Raw genomic sequence first — 21,527 nt, 5'->3', positions numbered from 1 at the left:
AAAATGTGGCACATATACACCATGGAATACTATGCAGCCATAAAAAAGGTTGAGTTCACATCCTTTGCAGGGACATGGATGAAGCTGGAAACCATCATTCTCAGCAAACTACGCAGGAACAGAAAACCAAAACACTACATGTTCTTACTTCTGAGTGGGAGTTGAACAGTGAGAACACATGGACACAGGGAGGGGAACACAACACACTGGGGCCTATTGGGGAATGGGGGTTCAGGGGAGGGAGAGCATTAGGACAGATATCTACTGTAGGTGATGGGGTGATGAGTGCAGCCAGCCACCATGGCACATGTATAGCTATGCAACGAACCTGCATGTTCTGCACATGTGTCCCGGAACTTAAAGTATAATTAAAAAAATAAATAAATAAAAAATAAAAGTGAAGCTGGGTGCAGTGGTTCACACCTGTAATCCCAGCACTTTAAGAGGCCAAAACAGGTGAATTCATCTGACGTCAGGAGTTTGAGACCAGCCTGGCCCAACATGGTGAAACCCCATCTTTAAAAATGTGAAATAATAACAATAATTAGCTCAGTGTGGTTGTTGGCAACTGTAATCCCAGCCACTCAGGAGGTTGAGGCAGGAGAATCACTTGAAACTGGGAGGCAGAGGTTGCAGTGAGCTGAGATTGCACCACTGCACTCCAGCCTGGGCAACAAGAGCGAAACTCCATCTCAAAAAACAAACAAACAAACAAACAAAAAAGGGAAAGAAAATATAGGTGAGTCAAAATAACTTTGATGATTTCATATTACACTTGGAACAATCCTTGTTCAAAAATTGCAGATGTCTAGTTGGGAATCATTGAAGTTGAAAGGAGTTTAAATGTTAAAAGATACGGAGGAAGGGAAACATTACACATTGAGGACTGTTGGGGCTTCGGGGAGAGGGGAGGGAGGGCAGTAGGCCAGATACCTAATGCACGCAGGGCTTAAAACCTAGGTGATGGGTTGGTGGCTGCAGCAAACCACCACAGCACATGTATACCTGTGTAACAAACCTGCACGCTCAGCATATGTATCCCAGAACTTAAAACAAATTTTAAAAAAGAAGATACACACTTTTTACTTGGGGAAATAAAATACTGGTTTGATGGGATTACTTCAAAATATGTTTCAGTATTTCAAGTAGAATTCTGGGATGCTGTAGATTTTCTGTTTTCTCCATGCCATTGGACTCTTAGTCTTTGAGAAAATCTGCATACTAGGGTGGAAAATGGACCACAGGAGACGGGAAACCCGAGTTTTCCAGTCCTGCTGCTCGCTGGCTGCAGGCTTCGGAATGTTTGCTAACTTTTCTTGGTCTCTGTTTTCTACTCTGTTTTTTTTCTGCTTTAACATTTTCTATTGGAATGTTTAATTCATGGAATGAATTTCTAAAATCTTATTTGTACTAATTTTAAAAATTGGGATTGAGAAGTGGGAATTCAATTTTGGGGGGAAGTGGTGATGATCACTGTCTGGCTCAGGTCACGGTCCAGAGGCAAAGGGCTGTAGCCCCTGTCTCGTGTCTGGGCAAGGTTTATACCTGCCGCTGTCAGGGCTGGGCTGACCTCTGCAAGGTAGCCACCTTCTCTTTTCTTATCTTTTTCAGAACTTGTGATTCCAGACTCAGCAAACGTCTTTTATGCCATGAACAGCCAGGTGAACTTTGACTTCATTTTGCGCAAAAAGAACTCCATGGAAGAACAAGTGAAACTGCGTAGCCGGACCAGCTTGACTTTGCCCAGGACAGCTAAACGGGGCTGCTGGAGTAACAGACACAGCAAAATCACCCTCTGAAGGGAGGGACCCATGGCCCCTTGTTTGCTAAAGGCAGAGCGGGGCTGAGAACAGGCTGTGGTGATTGCAATTACCATCCAGTGTTCAAGGATCATGGGTGAAGTCAGCAGATATTTATTCAGTTCCTGTGGTGTGCAAAGCACTATGATAGGCATTGTGGGGAAATTGGAAGTGAATTTGACATGAAGAGGGTGAACGATTCACTGATTCTCTGACTTATTTCAGACTAAAATGCAGAATTACCCACACTTAAAATATATATATGCACACATGTTTGGTATGTATGTGTATATATATAAAAATATGTAAGAGGGACTTTATGGGATATTATGGACTATGGAAAACCAAATTTGCACAATGGCCTGGGAAGTTGAGGTCACTTTTTACAGGGAAATAGAAGAAACTGAGAACCTAGTCTCATATTCTTCCGAGTAAATGGAGTCAGTCCTGGGAATAGAGAGTGTCCTTTGTGCCAGTATTACAAGAAGCCCAAACTTTATTTTTATAAAGGGAGAGGATGACTTTCTCAATCAAGTGCCACCAGATAAAACAACTGCAGAGGCTGGAACTGCCACAGGCTGCATGAAAGGCCACTTTGGAAGGGGTTTGGATGAGCCAGTGGCCTTCAACCTCTGCCTGCATCCGCCACTTTCTGCTACCCCAGGGAGGCCAGGAGGAGCTTCGGAGGCCCATCGCCCCACTGGCCTAGCCATCACAATGCCTCTGGAAGTGCCAAGCTCCTGAAACAAACTCATTTCAGTTTCTGGCAACCCCTTGTATTTCTGTTTCTCCCTTAAAGAACATATCATAATCATTGCACAAATAACGATGTTCTTTGGTAACGTAGCCAGAAAAGAAAGCGTGAAAGAACAGTGACTTATCTGGACTCTTATCTGTCTTGGAATGTCACTATTTCATTGCCTTCTCTGATTGCCTTTTGCATGTAAAACTATGTGTCTGGAGTCTTTGGCCATCTGGATCCAAGTACCTCTATATTATGTGCAATTTGTTCCTCAGGTGTGGAAATTTCTACTGCGGTTGACATTTGATCATTTTGAGCCTGTGAAAGATTTCTGAATGGTGATTGCCCTGTTAGTAGCCCCTCAAAAGATGTTCCGTGCTGATAACAGCATTCTATTTTACTTATTAACTTTTATAGCATTACTGTGCCTAGTCATGAGGAAAGAGATGGGGCTGCACATATTATCTGAATCATTTCTCAAAGAGGTACATTCTTCCAGATGGAATCAATAACTTTTTTTGTTCAGGTTCCCATGCTTGCTATCACAGTATGACTGCTAAGCGACATTTTTGTCTCTCATAACACCATCACACTCTTCCTTCCAAGTCTGAGCTGTGCTAGGGCTTGAACTAAAAGCCATATGTGGAATATTGACATGTGTAAGAAGCACTTTCAGAATGTTGTCCCTCAAGAAATAATTCTCAAAATGCCAGTTTTTATTCCAAAAATAAAGAGAACAAACCCAGAATATGGAGTGCACATTGTAACATGGAGCTACTTTCCCCCTAATCTCATAATACAGCTCCTAAAAGTTGTGTGGGATATGTGTTATGTGAACAGCCATGTGAATTCCGCAAGAAACACCAGGGAAAGTTTAGAGGTTTGTGGCAATGGACCGAAGAGTGGGCCAGGAAGCCCTCCGATTTCCTTTGGTCTTTCCAGGAGATTGGGCTACATGTTGTAAAGACAGCGACTGGGTTTCAGCTAGTCAGAAAGCACTTTGTTTTCAATGCTTGTTCAATTTGTGCTTCTGTGCTTGGAGGAGAGATGGCCAGGGTGGCAGCCCTCATGCAGACTGAAGCATTTGTAGCCTCAGCCCGGCATTCTTGGTGTGAAGGTAAGAAAATATAAAACCGTTGGCCTGTTTGAGGGTGTGGCTACCAAGACATACATGTTGTGCCCCTGTGCTCACCCTGTGTATTTATACTGTATATGTAGAGTCTAGATTTATATACTGCAATGTAATATATATATATATATATATATATATATATATATATATATATATTTACCTTTTTTAAAGACAATGGAAATTCCAAGTAGATAAAACTTAGCCTCATTTATTTAATGCCACTTTGAATGTCTTAAATTGGTTTCCTGGTGGACAGCCGGGTCATGATTCTAGCTGCTCGCATGCTTGTCTTTCTGCGTCTCCATTATCTGTTTACCTTTTGGTTAAACTAATAAACTGGTTTGGGACTTGGCTGGCATGTGCTGCCAGACCCAAAGGGATTGTATGTGGATTATTAACCAGGTGGGTTCTGGGTTACAGGTGTGTCGGCAAGCTTTTGGGAAGCCCACTGGATGGGTTGGAGAAGCACAGGGAAAGCCAATGGCAGAGTTCAGAGGGACCTCCCAACTGGCAAGTGTCAAGAGCCTTTGGAGGAAAGAATGGTGTCCTTAGGAAACTGCAGCCGGAAATGATGCTTTTCCTAGACTGCTGTTCTTACTGACGGAGTCTCGCTCTGTCACCCAGGCTGGAGTGCAGTGGCGCAATCTCGGCTCACTGTAACCTCCAACCCCCGGGTTCAAGCAATTCTCCTGCCTCAGTCTCTCAAGTAGCTGGGATTACAGGTGCATGCCACCACACCCAGCTAATTTTTGTATTTTTAGTAGAGATGGGGTTTCACCCATTTGTTGGCCATGCTGGTCTCGATTTCCTGACCTCATGATCCACCCACCTTGACCTCCCAAAGTGCTGGGATTACAGGCATGAGTCACCGCGCCTGTCATGGGGACACTTAATAAACTCCAACTTAGAGTGAGGGTCCAAGTTAGCATTGTGTCGCTTTTCTGAGGGCCTTTCCCCCCATTTTGTGATGGATACCACTTCGATAATTCTTGAACCCTCCCATGGTGCCCTGGAAGCCAGGGGGCCTCTGTGGAGGAAGGAAAGGCATTCCCAAAGAATTGCATTTGAAATCCTTTTAAATTAATCCGTGTAGTTTCCCCAAAGGCATTAGGTCTGAGGCCAGCTTCACTGAACAGATGCACAATATTGTCATTTATCATGCTATTAAAAAGTTTCCAGAATTATTTTCCAAAGGATTCCTAAAGGGATCCAAATTATCGAGTGTTCTGTGCCCTTCTGGAATTTTTAGAGAAAGCCAAGTAGATGTTTTAAAAATAGGAAACTGGTAATATGGGGAGGGGCCGGAAAAAAGGGAATTTTGTCTTTGTTACTTGTTTTTTCAAGATCATTCTAAAAACCTGTTTCCCTTGTTTGGCCTTTTTCTAGGAACTGGGCCTGGGGACATTTTGCCTGAAGGAATATTGTCTTAAACCTGTCTTCTCTGGAGCATTTGTAAGTTCTTCTTGCAGCACAGGACCATTAGGAGGCATGCAATATTGCTTTATGTGTTCCGATTTCAGTGGGATTGAGAACCTCTTTTTCTGTAGATGCCTACATTTCCACTAGAAGTTATTTCCGTTGTGTTTTGCATTGCTTTTTCCCCCTAGATGCTCTCCTAAAATTAAATACCTTTGGAAGGGATGTACTGAGCTAGGCTAGGCTGGACTGAAGTAACAGAGCAGGAAATCTCAACAGCTTAAGACTGACTTTTATTTTTCTTTCATGTGACAGTGTAATGCAAGTCAGGAAACTGCTTAGTAGATCCAGGGAGCTTCCATCTTGCAACTTTGCCATCTCAGTTTTTCTCTTCTAGTCACAGTGATGGTAAAGAGAGCAAGGAGAACTTGCAACTGTTCCCAGCTGCCTTAGACCAAAGCGACACGTGTCGCTTCCATTCATAGCCCATTGGCCAGTCCCCGGCTCCAGTGAGAGTGCAGGGGAGCAGGGAGATGCAGGAGGAACCCGGAGGAGTTGATGCACACGACTGCCTCTACCACCGAGGGGTCGTGCCTTCTTGCTAGGGTGCATGGGTCTGTTAATCGTTCACAGTCATCAGAAAGTGTTTGGAAGAGACGGCAGTGAGGACTTGAGATGGGGCTGCACAGAGCAAGGGAAGAGTTGAAGAGAGATGCTGAAAGGAGAAAATACTAGAAAGAACAGTTCAATTTTGTCTGGAATTAGCCTTGATCTTATTTTTTTATTTTATTTTTTGAGACAGGGTCTCACTCAGGCTGCAGTAGCACGACCTCAGCTCACTGCAGCCTCTACTTCCTGGGCTCAAGCCGTTCTCCAGCCTCAGCCTCATGAGTAGCTGGGACTACATACACAAGCCGCCAACAGCTGGCTAATTTGTTTTAAGAGATGTGGTCTTGCCATGATGCCCAGCCTGGTCTTGAACTCCTGAGCTCAAAGTGATCCACCTGCCTTGGCCTCCCAACGTGCTGGGATTACAGGTGTGAGCTACCGCACCCAGCCAATCTAATTTATTTTTAATTTTTAATATACAGCCACTCACCAACAATATATGTTCTTCTGATGTGGTTCCTACTTGGATGAAACTAGTAGCTACTTTACAGATGTATGTCAGGTCAAAAAAAGAAACCTCGGAAATGTAAAGAATTTGCACAGAAACCACCAGATCAAGTAGAAGCCAGGCAAATTAATTATTTTATACTCAGAATTCGGTAACCATTATTGGGTGTGGTTTCTCAACTCCTCTACCCAGAAACCTTTCGTGGAAGCAATTTCTTATTTAACATTTCAAGTAGTCCCGTGTTTGTAATGTTTTCCTATGTGTTGCAGGCAACTTACAAGTCATGTAGTCAGTGGCCTGTTATTACAGATACGGGGCTGAGGCGCAGACCAGTTAAGTTGCCCTAGTTTAGGGACAGAGCTCCGGATCATCAGCCCCACTCTGAACCTATACAGTGGGCCGGGCACGGAATGGAGGAGGCTCTCCTGACAGACACCCCACAGCCTCCCGGAGCTGGAGAGAATCCCTGAGATATGCGGGCTCCATCCCAGCCTTCCCGTCACGTGAATTCACACAAACTGCCTCCCTCAGCTGGGCACCTGGTAAGTGTCTGAGGAACATTCTGCTGTGGGTCAGAGCACTGCTACCTGTTATCCTGAGCACCATTTCCATCCCATCAATGAGGAAACTGGGCCATAAAGATGATTATGTGAGTTAGCACCCAGCTGGACTGGAATCCATTTCTGATCTGTAGATTCAGATGTTCTCCAGCAAGAGAAACTCCTAGGAAAGGCACCAACTGACAGGAGTTAACAAAGGAGAAGCAGGTGGGACTGGGGCTTGCGTGGCATTGAGGAGAGCCAGTTTTAAGACCTCCCAGACCAGCCTCCCTGTAAGCCAGCTATCAGTATCCAAGTGCTTTAACACAGGCTTCTCACAAGTCTTTTTTATTCCTACCATTGTTTCATACCAAAGCATCATTTTGTGCTACAGTTCCAATTTCTGACACAAGAATGAAAGGCGTTACCAGTACCGCAACTTTAAAAAACAGACTGAATGATTTAAGCTGTTTCTGAATGGTTCCTGCCATATAAAAAGGCATGAGTTTTGAAATGGGAGAAGCATTCTAAATGAGACTGTTGTTGCTTGCTCCTTGATGTCTATTTCTGATCCTCGTTTATACAGTATCTAACAGCCAAGCCTCCAGCAATGCTGTATGAGAGTTTGCAGTATGACCAGCTGAATAATCAGTTTATGAGGTTTCACAGGGGAGACAGACATGGGTTAGAGGTACCAGTTTTACGTATCAGGCTGGGGTGTGTGTGTGTGTGTGTGTGTGTGTGTGCGCGCGCGCGTGCGCGTGCGCAAGAGTGAGAGATTAAAACATTAAATGTTACTGAGAAAACAAGAAACGAGCCAGATTATCCCCCAGCAGCTTGGAATTGGGTGCAGTTTTTGGGGCTCTGACAGCCTTGGTGTGATTCCCAGGCCACTTAGCACCTTGGGCAACTTGCTTTCCTTAGCTCTTTGCCTTAGCTGAAAGATAGTGATTAATAGTTCCTAATTCTTGAGATTCATGCTATATTCAACTACACAGCACGTGTAAGGAAAGCACGTTTCATTTTGGTGCATGATACGAGAGTTAACTGCTGTTATTCCTGGGAAGCTTCTAGCCTAAGTCACGTCTTCAAAGAAGCCCTCCAGCCTCCTCCCTGGATGAGCCAAATGGTCCAGATGTGAGACTCTTTGAGGTGGGGCTTCCACGTGCGGAACAGCACCCGGGGAAAAGCTGAGCCTGCCGCAGCTCCAGGGAGAGACTGGCTTATGGAGTTGGAGGGCATCCAGGGCTCCTGCAGCTTGTTCCATGGCCGCAGTCCTCAGCGGCTCACAGAGGGTTGTGGGCCCAGCGCAGCCCTCCTGGCTGGCCCTCAGGCTGTGTAGCATGGACTCATGCTGGATGGGCTGTGACGGGAGAGGCTGGTGCACAAGCACCCCTGGGCCGGCGTGTCCCTCTCGGGGCCTGAGATTGGCCACCACGCAGAGCTGGCAGCAATTCCCATCAGGGTTCCTGCTTTCTTGATTTCTCTCACCAGAAGCTCTGCGCCTGCTCCGTGGTCCTCCTGTCTGTGCCTGTCCACAGTCCCTGTGTCTTCCTACAGGAAGGGGTTCTCAGCTCTGGTTCCAGAGGCCCTGTCCAGGGACAACGGAGATGCTTGACTGTGGGTTACTGCTGTTCCCCCAAGCACCGGGGGCACTGGACATTTCACTTGTTCCTTTGCAAGCTGTTCAACTCAACACCTCAGCCTCTCCCATACTTGCAGACTTATAAGGACAAAATGGTTATTCTAAGGCCCAGGCTGTCACCATTTCCATTTCAAGCCTCCCTCCTCCACACTTTTCCCCACCGGCTCCCTGTCCTCTTCCTTGGCCTGTGCACTGGCATCCCCGTCTGCAGCGATGGGCTTGCATCAGTCTCTTCTCCACGCTCTTGCACCGCTCTCCAGGACTCTGCTGTGTGTGGTGCTCTGGAAGCGGCCTCTGTCCTCTCCCTTTAGATCCCCAACAGGCTTGCATCCCTCTGTCCCTTGCAGTCAGCTCTGCTCACAGTTTCCTTCCCTGTGCTACGCCTGAGCAATGATATCATCCCCTTCAAGTCTTCACCATTGATGCTAGTAATTTTTAAAAGCAGTTAAAACCCTTCAGGCCACACCATCTAAACACCTGGACAACTCAACTCCTGTCTGGGAGTCTGTCCCAAACTTCTCATTTCCTTTTGGGAGAGGAAACTTGCTGATTATTTTCTAAGCATCTAACAACAGAGAAAGAGCTGCCCACTCCACCTTCAAAATCAGATTCCTCCACAAGCAAGAGCCCAGACATCCACCCAGCCACCCCTAGAACGGGAAGCTCCCCCTCACCCAGCAAAGCCTCGCCAGGTCGATGGGGCCCTAGGATTGCTCAGGCATGGCAAGGTTATTAAAGCAGCTGTTCCAGAGGAAGCTAGGCTTGGGAACAACAGGGAGGGGCATAAAAACAAACTCCTCAGATTAAAAATAGAGAAGGCAATCCTCAGAGGTGCTTCTTCATTCCTTCCAAACTTTTCGAGGACAGATGGGAGGATGGATGGCTTTGGATTGGAAGCAACACAGCTGGTGTCACAGGGGCCACTGAGCCAAGATCGCCCAAGTATTAGCACATCTATGTGTGAAAGCAAAAACTAGGGCATTTCAGTATCACAGAGCAGAAAGCCAGCCACGCTTCTTCCCAACAGCGAAGTTTGATGGAGCCATTCCACCACTTACCTTGGAACCCCATTCAGTGTCTGACAAACTCCTCAGGCTGTTCCTGGGACAAGAGGGAGCACCGTTTTTCATGGAATCTTCGGTAATGTAACGTACTAAAATCTACCATTATTACTTCTCTCTTCTCCAAGCAGGCACAAAAACAGACTTCGGTGCTTGTCTCAGCTCCCTGCACTGGCTTAGCGGTGCGGACTCACAGGGAGGCCCCTCACAGGCTCCTCCTCTCCTGCTGGCCCTCCTCCCTGAGCCACATTTAACTGAGGGACAGCAGGTTCCTCTGAAATAATAAACATCACACAAAACATCACGTGGATGTGACAATTTTTCCAAAGCTGTCTGCTCGTAGTTTTCGGAACGTGTCACCCATTACATGCTATTTTCTTCTCATACAGCCAGCTTCATTTTAACTTGACTTTGTGATTATTTAACTCCTTAGTGAATGAACTTCTGTCAGGGAGCTCACTTCTGGATCCTTTCTTTCCTCTGTTTAGTTGGCTAGAATGTCTCAAGAGCATGTTATAGGAAGCCTCCTGGGAAGACATTTCTTCATTTTATAGTTACTAGCGGGAGGGATTTCCTCTAGCCGTAAGGGAAAAGCCCTAAGATTCCCACGTTTGTAGCTGAGTGGGAACATTTCTTGTTTTGGACATCAGCATTTTACTGGAAGCCTCTGTATTATCTGTCAAGAAGGTAACCAAACCTAGAATTCTCCCGGAAATGCTGGGCTCTGTGTTTGTGATGGGGCAGCCCACAGCAGCCAGCTGGAATGCCAGCGTGACAGCAGCTCCATCTAGTTTGCTGTCATCAACCTCAACACATGCCTAACTCTTCCGCCCTACTGAGTTCCCATGAATCCCACTTAGGTCCTTTCGTAGTCCTGCCTGGCAACGCCTAGCTAGACGCTTCTCCACCCACCGTGCCCAACCCGGCTCCCTCTTCTGAACTCCCATTCACCCTCCAAACACCAACCCAAATGCCACCTTCCCATCAAAGCTGCCCCAACAGTCCTCCTCTGCCCATTTTGTTCATCTCTGAGATAAAGGCATCCTGTCTGGCAGCTGCCTGCTCACGTTGCTCCCCTTTGGACTGTGGGCCCACACAGCACTAGAGACCTCACCTGCTCCTCTGAGCGTCTCGGTGCCCAGCACACAGTCTGCAGCAAGGCCGTGTTCACAGCACGATTTTTGAGATAAGAAGAAGCTTGATCTAAAAATTCAAGTGGTCACTGAGACCAACGAGGATTCTCTTTTTGTTGCTGCTCTTGTTTTCCCCAGGAAAAAGCCCTTCGACCTTGGACCAGTATCACAGTATCACAGTATCTTTTGACGAATGGATAGGCTGACCTGTGGCACAAAATGCAAGCTGGACACCTTCTTCCCACTGGGGGCCTCTCCTCCACCTTCCTACACCCTAGAATCCTTTTCAGCGTACACACCAGTACCCATCGGTCTAAAACAACCCTGACCGCACAGGAAGGGCAGCAACCACCCTCCCCTCGTTTGCCACGGGGATCACACGGCAGTGATGGTTCTGCCCGACCCTGGCATCCTTGGTCAAGGGCAGACCTGGGACTCTCTGTGGTGCTGGCCATTGATCAGTGACTGTGGAAGCAATGGACAATCATATCTTTGAGCTAAGTTTTTTTTTTAATTTTTCACAAAGAGCTCCAGAAGGCAAATAGTTGATCACTTCCCCACCCTGAAACGGCACAGCAAGACAGATGATGCAGGGTGCGGGGTGTCAGCTCTTTCTTGTTCTCCAGAGCTCCTGCAGCAGGTCTGAGTGAACCCCAACTGGGGCCCACGCAGTGTGTCCCCTGCAAAGTGCAGGTGTTCAGTCCACACACAGCAGCACCAGCACTGCTGATGTCACGGTTGTCTGCCCAGAAGATCCCACGTTAGATCCCAAGAGGAGTTCAGACAGGGTTTAGCCTCCAGAGGCAGAGAGCGGGTGACAGGGCCAGATGCAAAGGCCTCTACACTGACGACCTCACGTGACACTGCGAAGGTCAAATGTCTTGGCTTAGGACAGTTAATGAGGTCAGGGAACCTCTGGATTGCTGAAGAGATGACTTAAAAACAAAGTCACATCTGCAGCTCACAACGTTCACCAGGAAAAAACGCTGCTCGGGATCTGCAGGCTGAGCAGGGAGAAACAAGCCAGGCAAACAGAGCCAGAACTTTCTTCACAGTACAACAGTCCTAGTCTAAAATGCTAGAATTTAAGTCCAATGTCTTTTAAGAATGAGAGTTCTTAAATCTGTCAGACCAGCTGACAGAGAAACAGGAGAAAAAATTCTCTATTAAACAAAACAACACAAAAATCAACCCAAACTTCCTTCACCCTCAGCACCTCAGCAACCTCCCGCTTTGTTAAAAAAAAAATCATTAAAGCCATGCACACATGCACACACTCACATATGCAAACAAAAACCAGATACCCAAGGAAATCTTAGGAATCACTCACTCCCCAGATGCTCTTGACAGCTAAGTCTCCGCGGTACAATTGGAGTAGGGCGAGATCCCTTTCCTCGGTGTCCCGGCTTGCTGGTCAGTGGAGAATGGTATCCACAGTGAGTCAGGAAGGCAGGCCAGGGCTGGCGTCTGGTGGAAGGCAAGCTGCCTATTGTCCTAAACCGGGGATCCGCCCCTCACCTGGGAAGGTGAGGCTGCCGGGCTGCCTGAACTACCTATTTGCTGATGGGAAAGCTTGGTGATCATTTTCTTTAGACTCTGAGCCATGCTGTTTAACCTTAATGTGAGAATCAGTATCACATAGGCAGTGAACTGAAGAATTAGGTATCTGGCTGAAAGTTTATCTTACGTTTGTACACTAAGCTTGCATAGGCAGCACCACCTACCATGGGCTCTGCTCTGAAGGGCCCTCCCCCTGAGTCTTAAGTGTGAAGCTCAAGCTCTGGAGTGCGCACAGCCCCGCCGTGTGCCTGCATGGTGCGTGGGCACTGAGGAGGAAGGGTGCTTGTATGGGATGCCTGGGAGGGTTTTTCTGGAGACAGAAATTTACAGATTGAGGGCGTGAGAATGTACACTTGAGGAAAACCGCCATGATCTATACTAGGACGACAGATTGTGGAGTGGGAAGAAATTATGTAGTCCAACTCTGCATTTTACATAAAATCAATGTGTGAAGAAAGCAGAAAGGACTCTTTGGGGATATTTTCTAAGAAAGGGTGTCTGCCCGGGATTCTGATTCCAAGAGCTTCCCTGGTTGCTGGCCTCAATCAGTTGACCAGCCCTTTGTTTCCAACCAGGTTTCTTACCTCACATAGAGAATCATTTGTTTCAAAACAGTTCAGATCCCCCATCCACAGGCCTCCCTGCAGGAGCCTGGCTGGGAAAGTCAGGAGAATCAGATTGCTGAACCAGTATGTCCACACCCACTGCTCCCCCGGGCTCGGTGGAAGTCTGCAACATCTGTTTCTCTGCCTCATTCTAAAGACAATGTCTTCCCCATATTCTGCAAAATAAATAATTCAAAATATAATGAAAAAGCCAGGCAAGGATAGTTGCTGGCCTGAAAATGTGCTCTGTCTCTTAGCAGTGACTCATAAAACTCACACCTGCGTGCGTTCCCAGGCTAGGGGTGGAGAGGAGAGCGTGAGGCCCTGCAGCAGCACGCAAACCCAGAATGGGGCAGGAGGCACAGCCAGCCCTTGCCCTTTATATATTACATTTGTCTTTATAAATACAGCATCGTGACTCAGTGGCCATAATTTTTAAAAAGCCAAACATTGAGTTTTTCCCTCAAATACCTACACAAACTGTCAATTATCTACTGATTTATATCCACATGGCAAACTGGTCACCTCTATATGAGAGCTTCAGCCACCATGATGGTCACAGGCCAAGTCTCAACCAGACCCAAATACCCATCCCTATTGCATACAAGGACTATTTATAAAAAATCTACTTTGCAATAAGGTTCATTATAGAATTCTTTAAATAAAAAGCCAAATTAATATGACTTGAAGTGATTGATTCCCATCTCCCAATCACTGCATATAAAAGTTTTCAATGTCACATAAAATGGACAAACTAGACCAATAAAGGTTGTCCAGTTGGCTTGGAGTTTTCAAGGTCACATCTGTCACATAAAATGGACCAAGCAGACCAGTTAAGTGTGGTCTAGCTGGCCTGGCTGCCTTGACTACCCACCCATTTGCTGATGGGACAGCTTGGTGATCAGTCTCTTGGATAAGACTCCGAGCCACATTGTTCAACCTTCATGTGGGAATCAACGTCACATGGGTAGTGAACTGAGGAATTTGGTGTCTGGATTACAGTTTATCTTAACGGTTTCTAGAAAGCCTGTCTGTTAGCCATCTTGGGAAATCTGGGTTGAATTTCCTTATTTCCCTCCACTGTCAAAAATATATTAATTTCAATCTATCACATTAGATCACTTTCGTTAGATGACTGTGACCACTAAAAACAAAAAACAGAAAATTGGAACAAACACATGAATAGCCCTTTAGAAAAACCGAAGGATGTGCACCGATGTGGGTCACACTCCCAGGGAGACCTCACAGCTCGTCCCTCGAAGGCGCAGTGTCCAGGGAGGTTGGCGGTGGCAGGGCCTCCGTGTTCTTGGCATTGCTGTAGATGCGACTTTGCTTCCGGGACTTCCAGGCATGTGTCCTATCCCAGTCGGTGGCCACCGTCTCGTTGTCCCAGATGGTGGAGGTCTCCGTGTCACTCAAGTACCCCGGCTGGCCTGTGTAGTGTGTCGGGTAGATGAGCAAGGGTTCTGCAGAGAAGGCTTTCAGGTCCCTGGATTCATAATGCTCCTTGTATTCGGCTCTGAAAACCAGAAGGTGCCGGACACATGAGGGGGCGGAAAGACTCATGGAACAGGGACAAGGAGGGGAGGTTACCTCTTCCGTTGTCATGAGTTCGTTTCATTATTTAAAGTGTCACTGGTGAAAAGCCTTAGCGTACAAACACAAAGATTTCTTTAAAAGCTTTCCAAAGACAAGCTACCAAGCAGAAAGGTCAGGATATTTCTGAGGTATCTAGATAGACTAGTTTAAAAGATGAATTTCGAGGCTGGACACGGTGGCTCACGTCTGTAATCCCAGCACTTTGATGAGGCCGAGGAGGGTGGATCACGAGATGAGGAGATCAAGACTATCCTGGCCAACATGGTGAAACCGCATCTCTACTAAAATACAAAATTGATTGGCCGGGCGTGGCGGCACTTGCCTGTAGTCCCAGCTGCTCAGGAGGCTAAGGCAGGGGAATCGCTTGAACCCAGGTGGAGGAGGATGCTGTGAGCCAAGACCATGACACTGCCCTCCAGCCTGGGTGACAGGGCAAGACTCCATCTCAAAAAAAAAAAAAGGGATGAATTTGAGGTCTGACTCCACAAGTTAAAAAGTAAGCCCTGTTAGACCATAATGATACATAAACATGATCACTTTAAAAAAATGCCCTGCTCTTGAATTAATAAATAGGACACCCGAGAACCAGACAGAGGCAATAGGCTGTGCCGTGTGGAGGCCTGGACGCACGCATGCTTGGCTTTGTGCCCTAGCTCCCTGCTCCCCACTGAGGCTCCAGCAGGTGTAAAGGAGCCTCCCTCCCCCTCATACTCCTGTGAAGAGTATGAAGAGACATCTGAATTTAGTAATTTCTTTTTTTTTTTTTTTTAGGGGATAGGGGTTTGACATCCATGTTTCTGCCAGGACACAGAGACTCTGACATGTTATATACAAGAGAACAAAGAGCTCCACTTTTACTGAGGACAAAAGATAAAATGAACTGGAGGCAGCACAGGAAATCTCAACAGCTAAAATGAAGACAATCTGCTGAAAAGATCATCCAGCAACTGAGAGAAGGGGCCAAGGTCAGAGCCTGCGCTGCTCCATTAATGAATTTAGGAGTCATTCATTGATGATTCAGGAGCTGCTGTTATGTGTAGCTGCTGTTATGTGTAGCATTTGGACTAGGCTCTAAGGACACAGAGGCGTAAGACTGTTCCTGCCCCAAAGGGTTTGTAGTTTATTGGGGAGACTGACCGGTAAACCAATCATTGCTACACCTTTTGCTAAGAGCTACGTCAGGGGAAGCTCCTGGGCTATGGGAGCCCTGAGCATCACAGTGCCTTCTTCCATTGACATCATGCTCAGGTATCACGTCCACATGCCCTGACCCTCTTACACACCCTTATGATCCCAGGAATCACAATATATTGTGATGATTTGTTCATGAGTCTCAATTCCTGAACGGATTGTGAGCTCTGCAAAGATGGGTACCTCTGCCTAGCCAACAGTACACACAATGACCTGAGCCAGAGGAACTGGAAATTTTGAGGTGCTTAGGAAGACGTCCTTCACCTTGAGGAGCATCAGGTTATGGAAGTAAGAAGAGCAAAGACAAGGGGACCAAGCACATTACATTCAGTTCAACTACAAACTGGGTATTACAAGAATCCCTGGGCAGGACACCCACTATCTCTGCCTCACCTTCCCATCTATACAAAGGGATAATCACCTGAGTCAGGCTCTCTTAATATTAATAATGAGAAGATCATTTAGGAAGGCAGTACACTTTAGAAAATATCAAGAACTACCAGAATCGGAGAGCATAATTCATGAAGAGGCTGTGCCCAAGAGAGGGCAGGCAGTTCGGGGAGACTCACACAGGATGCTTGTTGTACATGATTGGCAGAAACTCATCCACTGGCAGCATCTTCCCAAAAGGATTGGCTCCAACCAGCTTCTGTGCCCCTTCCAGAGAGATGACGTAGCCCAGGGTCCAGTAGGAATAGTCGGCTTCGACCAGGTTTTCCACACTGGGCACTGCTTTCTCTGGCTCCTTGACTTGCATCCTCTTCCTACCAATATAACTACATGGAAACAGCAGGGGAGAAAAATTCCACCTTGAATATTAGGCTGGGATAAGGATGGAGCACAGCTTTGGTTTACATAGATACTTTTGCAATCCTGGACTGTCTGTCATTAAATGACGTTTCACGTCCCCAAGTGGATCCTGTCACCAGTCATGACTGCCATCTGCCATCACTGGGGCCATTTTTCTGGCTTCATTTACCAGCACCCCCACTATACCTGTCTAGTGGACTGTTTTCAAGCCAGAAAGTAAGACGTAGTGAGATTAAAAGATCTTTCAGCTCATTTATCAAAGATGGGATGGGGTTTCCTGTTGTTTACAGAGGTTGGAAAGGCACAAAAAAGGCCAGATGGGAGAATCCTGAACCTGCTGTCTTCAGGTCCCCAGAGTTAGCAGCCTCGGGTGCCTTCTGCACAGGGCTGAAAAAGCTGGGGGAAAGTGTCAGTCTGCAGAACCCCGGAGCGGCCGAAGGGGTTTCTCCTGGGGAATATGAATGACAGCTCCTGACAGACATTCTCCTGCCTCACACTCGCCAGCTGTGACCAGGCTTCCTCCTGACACGCTGCTCCAAGAAAGGCCCCCAGGCACCTTCTGTCCTCCGTGAATAACTTCAGCAATGTGGGGTGCCCCTTGGGCCGCTCTTCCCTAGTCTACCCATGGACCCATGCTCCATCACTTTTGTCTGGAACCTGCAGGTATGGGCTTGACGGGAGCTGCCTGCTTCTTGCCTGCTGGGTAAAGCAGGACTTCCTCTATTTTACCCTAAAACAACCTCTTTCAACAGTCAAGGGATTCCCTCTTGTCAAAGCATCCCAGAATTTATAGAACAAGTCTATGTTCAAATGTCAGTTCTAAGGACAGCAAACATACATCCCCAACCACTGTCTCTTCAGATTACAGAGTCTGATCTTTTCTGGTGTCTCATCCACTGGAAGGGAAACTTTTATGGAGCACTTGGGAGGTACTAGAGTGATAGGGGCTATAAAGTCAAGAGTTAATGCTCTAACTTTAATTAATTTAATTTTAAATGTTGAAGCTATGTGAAATATATATATATTTTCACGAAACAAGTTGTTTTGGTAGGACTATAGTTTAACAGCTGTAAATTTAGCTTCTGGATTTAGATGTGTTCTAGGTGTAAAATACATACCAGATTTTGAAGACTTGGTATGAAAAAAAAAAGAGAAGGGAAACTATGCCATTAATTCTTTTAAATATTAATTACATACCAAAATGATGATTCTGTTTGGTTAAGTAAAATGTATTATTTAAATTAATTTGACTTAATTTATTTTTTCCTTTTTAATGTGATTATTAGAAAATTGAAAATTACATATGTGGCTTGCATTATATATGTATTGAACAACAGTGCCTAGATGATTCCAATGACTTCTTGTATTCTTCCTTTTACTATTTTCTGGAAAAATGTAATGTGGCAATCATGGACAGCTTATTACCTTTCATGTTTTAGGTTTAAGTAACATTTGTTTCTTTGTTTTAGAAAACGACAGGTACAATTTAAAACTGTTATCATTCTTTAAGACTATATAATAGATTTTAAGGGAATATTTTGACTTGATCAATCATCTGTGAAATTTAGAAAACATTTTTTTCCTGTATCCTTATCAAGACAACTGTCCTTCCTTCTTGGATCTGTTGGTGCTTTGTCCTGAGAAATGCACCCACCAAACTACATGTGAAGAGCAATGTATGCCAGCTCTAAACCGTACATTCCCTGGGCTCAGTCTTCTGTGATTATGAGACTTAAGTGAAAGTTGCCTTTACACAAGTCACGTGGGCATCAAGTAGCTTCCAGGCTCCATGCGTGAGAGGCCTTAACCATAGGCTGTGGAGCCATCCATCATAAAGGCTGAAGTGCAGAGACTTCTGGAGGATATAGGAAAAAGCAGTGATCTAAGGGGCTGTGCAGAATGCCAAGTCTAACCACATGACCACATGACTGAAATCTGACAGAGTGTAGGTTCCTTATTAAACAGTAACACATTAATTGAGCCACTGCTAGGTTTCTTTTGAGCTCAGAGTGGCCCATTTTCTAGGAAACAAGTATTTCACCTGGGCTCATAGTTAAATCCCCCCCTTCTCCCCGGGGGTGGGAGGAGCAGGGACAGCTCCTCTGCCGCCGCTGCTCCAAAGAAGCAGGCTCTGAACTGATGAATTGCCTTTGACACACAGCTGGGAGCAAACACAATGCCTGGGAACTTTCTGCTTCATTGGAGGGAAGCTGAAAGTGTCATTTGTTTTACAAAGAAAATCAGAGAGAGAAAGAAGGAGGAGGGAGAGGAGGAAGAAGAAAAAGAAAGGAAAGAGGGAGGGAGAGAAAGAAGAAAAAAACCGAAAGGAAGGGAAAGGAAGGAAAGGGGAGGGGGGAGGGGAGCGGAGGGGACAAAGTCGAAACCACTAGATTCCCAAGGCGATAGACAAAGAACATTAACTAAATGCCAGCTCAGAGCCAGCACTCCCTTGGTGAGCCTGGTTTTCCTGTGTCAGCCTCAGACTCTTCCTCAGATCTGGTTGTCCATGTTCTCCACGTTTGTGCAACCTCGTTTCCCAACAGAGGAGCTGCCTGGCTGACCCTCTAACCTCACCTTCTCGGAAGCTGCAGGGGCAATCTGCTCTCCCAGCATCTGAGGCCTAAATATGACACAGGACTTTGGCACTTGAATAAATGGCCTCTCCTCCCACATCACACCCACTCCATGGGCCACATTGCTTGAGGGTGGGATTTCTGCTGTGGTCCTAAGTAAGTGGCTCAGTGCCACACCTTGGCTCTGTCTGAAGGCCTCTGATCTGCAGGCAGACTCCAGGTCTCAGAGAATCTTCCACAGTTTCCCACCCTGAAGAGTAGAAGGATACAAAAATCCAGTGGCTAACCTCTACCCACTTTTGTTTCTGAAAACATTTATGGAAAGAAAACCAGGTAAGTGGAAGCTTAAGCTGTATCTCCTACTGGCTACAAAGGTGGGGTTCTCTGCTCCTTGGAAAGGACTGAGTGTCTCTCCGAGCCCTTTCACAAGGTCATCTTGTCACTCACATCAGCTCCCAGTCCAGCTGAGCCTGGTCGATATCATCCATCAGCTTCATCAGCTTCTTTTTAAACTGATGCTCAAAACGCACATCATCTTCAATTACAAGAGTCTTCTCTAGTTCTCGGTCAATAACCTGTAAAGGTCATCAGTAGGAAGATAACCTATGAAAAGTTCGACACCCAATTTTTATGAGATCAAAATGTATTAAAAAGTCACAAGTCTAGCAGGGTAGGTTCATAAGTGGAATCTAAGCAAATGGCCGTCAACAGTAGAACAGATAAATAAACTGTGGCATATTCACAGCACTGAGGATGTATGATCCACAATTAAATGCAATTTTATAGGTGAATCTCCGAAAGGTCATGTTGGGAGAGTACCTATATTGTAGGACTCCATTCATATAAAGGAAAGTACAAACAAAGATAAAGCTTTAGAAGTCAAGATGGTGACTACCCTTGGGGACTGGTGACTAGAAGGAAGTATGGTGGGGAGCACTTCTGGGATGCTGCTTACCTGCTTCTTGATCTGTGTGCTGACTAACATGGGTGTGTTGGTCCGCTTGTGAAATTTCCCTGAGCTATATCTTTTGATCTATATACTTTTATATCTATTTATTACATTTCACTTAAAGAAAAAAAAAAGGCAGGCATAGACTGGATCATTAAAAGAGAAAGTGTTCAAGAGGACTTTCTTCAGGAACTTTCTCTTTTGTTGTGGAAACTGACTATCAGGAACCCTACACACAAATACCCCCTCCAGAAATGTCTCGATCTGTAAGACAGGGGTTCAAGTTCTGGCACTGCCACTTCTTCCCTAGACACGGTACTTAATAATTTCTTCTTGGGTAAAAGTGGTCTGTCCTTCCCAACCCACCTCACATGACTTCTGTGTGATTTGTTGTATAAAATCACTTAATAAGTGATGTCATAATAGGTACCATAGAAGGCATTCCTGCTAATGATGACAATGAATTAATGAAAGTGTGGCACGTAGGACATGGTATCTCCTGTCATCATCCCATGTGGCACCAAAGCTACTCCTCCTTGCCCCTCTGTTGCTGGTCTCGGGTCAGAGGGAGACACAGGCAGGAGCAGCTCTCATGCACACTTCCAGAACAGTTATGGGCTCATTTTACATCTAGCCCTAATTCACCTACGACATCCTACTTTCCTTTCGCCTCATCGTAAAACTGCAATCTGAACACAGCATTATTTACCTCTTTCCAGACTGAGTAGTGACTGAGAAAGCAGCCAATTTCACCCCTGGTTAGAGGCCTGGAGGAATAGGGATCTCGGTAGCCAGGGAGCATTTCAATATTCAGGGACTTCAGCTGGCTTGTGTTGAGTGCCCTGCATCACAGAAAATGTGTCTGAAAATTAATGTCACAGGTCCCCACCACAGATGCGCGAGAGAGAGAGAGAGAGAGAGAGAGAGAGAGAGAGAGAGAGAGAGAGAGAGAGAGTTCTGCAAATACCCCTCTCCCACTGCTCCTGACCACCGCCACCCCCCCCCCCCAACCGCCCCAACAGAGCCTCTGTGCACACAGACAAAGACCTCTCAGGCTTCCCTTTACTCCTTACAAGTTCCTCACGGTTAATGTGTCACACTAGTATTATGTGGTCTGTGAAGACAAGAGGGTATCATATTTTCATGTATCCCTCATAGTGCCCAACATAGTTCTCAGCATCATGAGTTTTTTGACAACGTTTAATAAGTATGCTCCTAATGAAGGAAAAGTGGCTTGTAGGAGTATTAAATATCAGAAGGGATGAGCACAGGAAGAATGAGCAGAGGAACTGCGTGCTTCTGTGTCTCTCCTTTGCACCTAAAATAAAAACAATGGAAAAACAAAACACACAGGGAAGCATTTCCAGAATAGTGAAGTAAGGACCTCTGAAAATCTGCTCCTCTCTAAAAGCAATAAGGACACTGGCAAAAAAAACATCAAAATTAACTTTTCTAGACCTCTGGAAATTGGCTAAACTATTGCTTAGTAATTCAAGGAGTGTTTAATCAAGACTCACTGCTGAATCTCTGCTAACATAGTGGTTTTTGTGGAGTTCACAGCTGCTCTAATCTTAACCTGTTCTCTCTAACCCTACAAAAGCCTTGAAAACCAGTAGCCTTACAACTACGATAGCTGCAAAACCCACCAACCCAGCA

General features: G+C 45.9%; 2 protein-coding genes across 15 annotated transcripts in view; one reads left to right on the top strand and one right to left on the bottom strand.

Moving 5' to 3' along the window:
- The window catches only part of RGL1 (ral guanine nucleotide dissociation stimulator like 1), a 279,005-nt gene extending 274,952 nt beyond the window's left edge, over positions 1-4,053 (top strand). For all 3 annotated transcript variants that reach the window (XM_074389950.1, XM_003925294.3, XM_074389949.1), the window contains one exon: positions 1,612-4,053. In XM_074389950.1, the coding sequence (XP_074246051.1) occupies positions 1,612-1,799 (188 nt within the window). In that variant the 3' untranslated portion in view covers positions 1,800-4,053. The remainder of the gene's footprint in view (positions 1-1,611) is intronic.
- The window catches only part of COLGALT2 (collagen beta(1-O)galactosyltransferase 2), a 123,938-nt gene that overhangs the window by 5,410 nt on the left and 97,001 nt on the right, over positions 1-21,527 (bottom strand). For 4 of the 12 annotated variants that reach the window (XM_074389961.1, XM_074389962.1, XM_074389960.1 and 1 more), the window contains 5 exons: positions 20,581-20,713; positions 19,370-19,497; positions 16,109-16,315; positions 12,729-14,268; positions 5,851-12,051 (listed from right to left, as the gene is read on the bottom strand). In XM_074389961.1, the coding sequence (XP_074246062.1) occupies positions 13,992-14,268; positions 16,109-16,315; positions 19,370-19,497; positions 20,581-20,713 (745 nt within the window). In that variant the 3' untranslated portion in view covers positions 5,851-12,051; positions 12,729-13,991. Of the gene's footprint in view, positions 1-5,850; positions 12,052-12,728; positions 14,269-16,108; positions 16,316-19,369; positions 19,498-20,580; positions 20,714-21,527 lie in introns of those variants that run through there. The other 8 variants (XM_074389954.1, XM_074389956.1, XM_074389957.1 and 5 more) reach the window with 6 other exon arrangements.

The sequence above is a fragment of the Saimiri boliviensis genome, chromosome 19 (assembly GCF_048565385.1).
Source record: "Saimiri boliviensis isolate mSaiBol1 chromosome 19, mSaiBol1.pri, whole genome shotgun sequence".
Taxonomy (NCBI): Eukaryota; Metazoa; Chordata; class Mammalia; order Primates; family Cebidae; genus Saimiri; species Saimiri boliviensis.
This window is presented reverse-complemented; position numbering and strand designations above follow the sequence as displayed.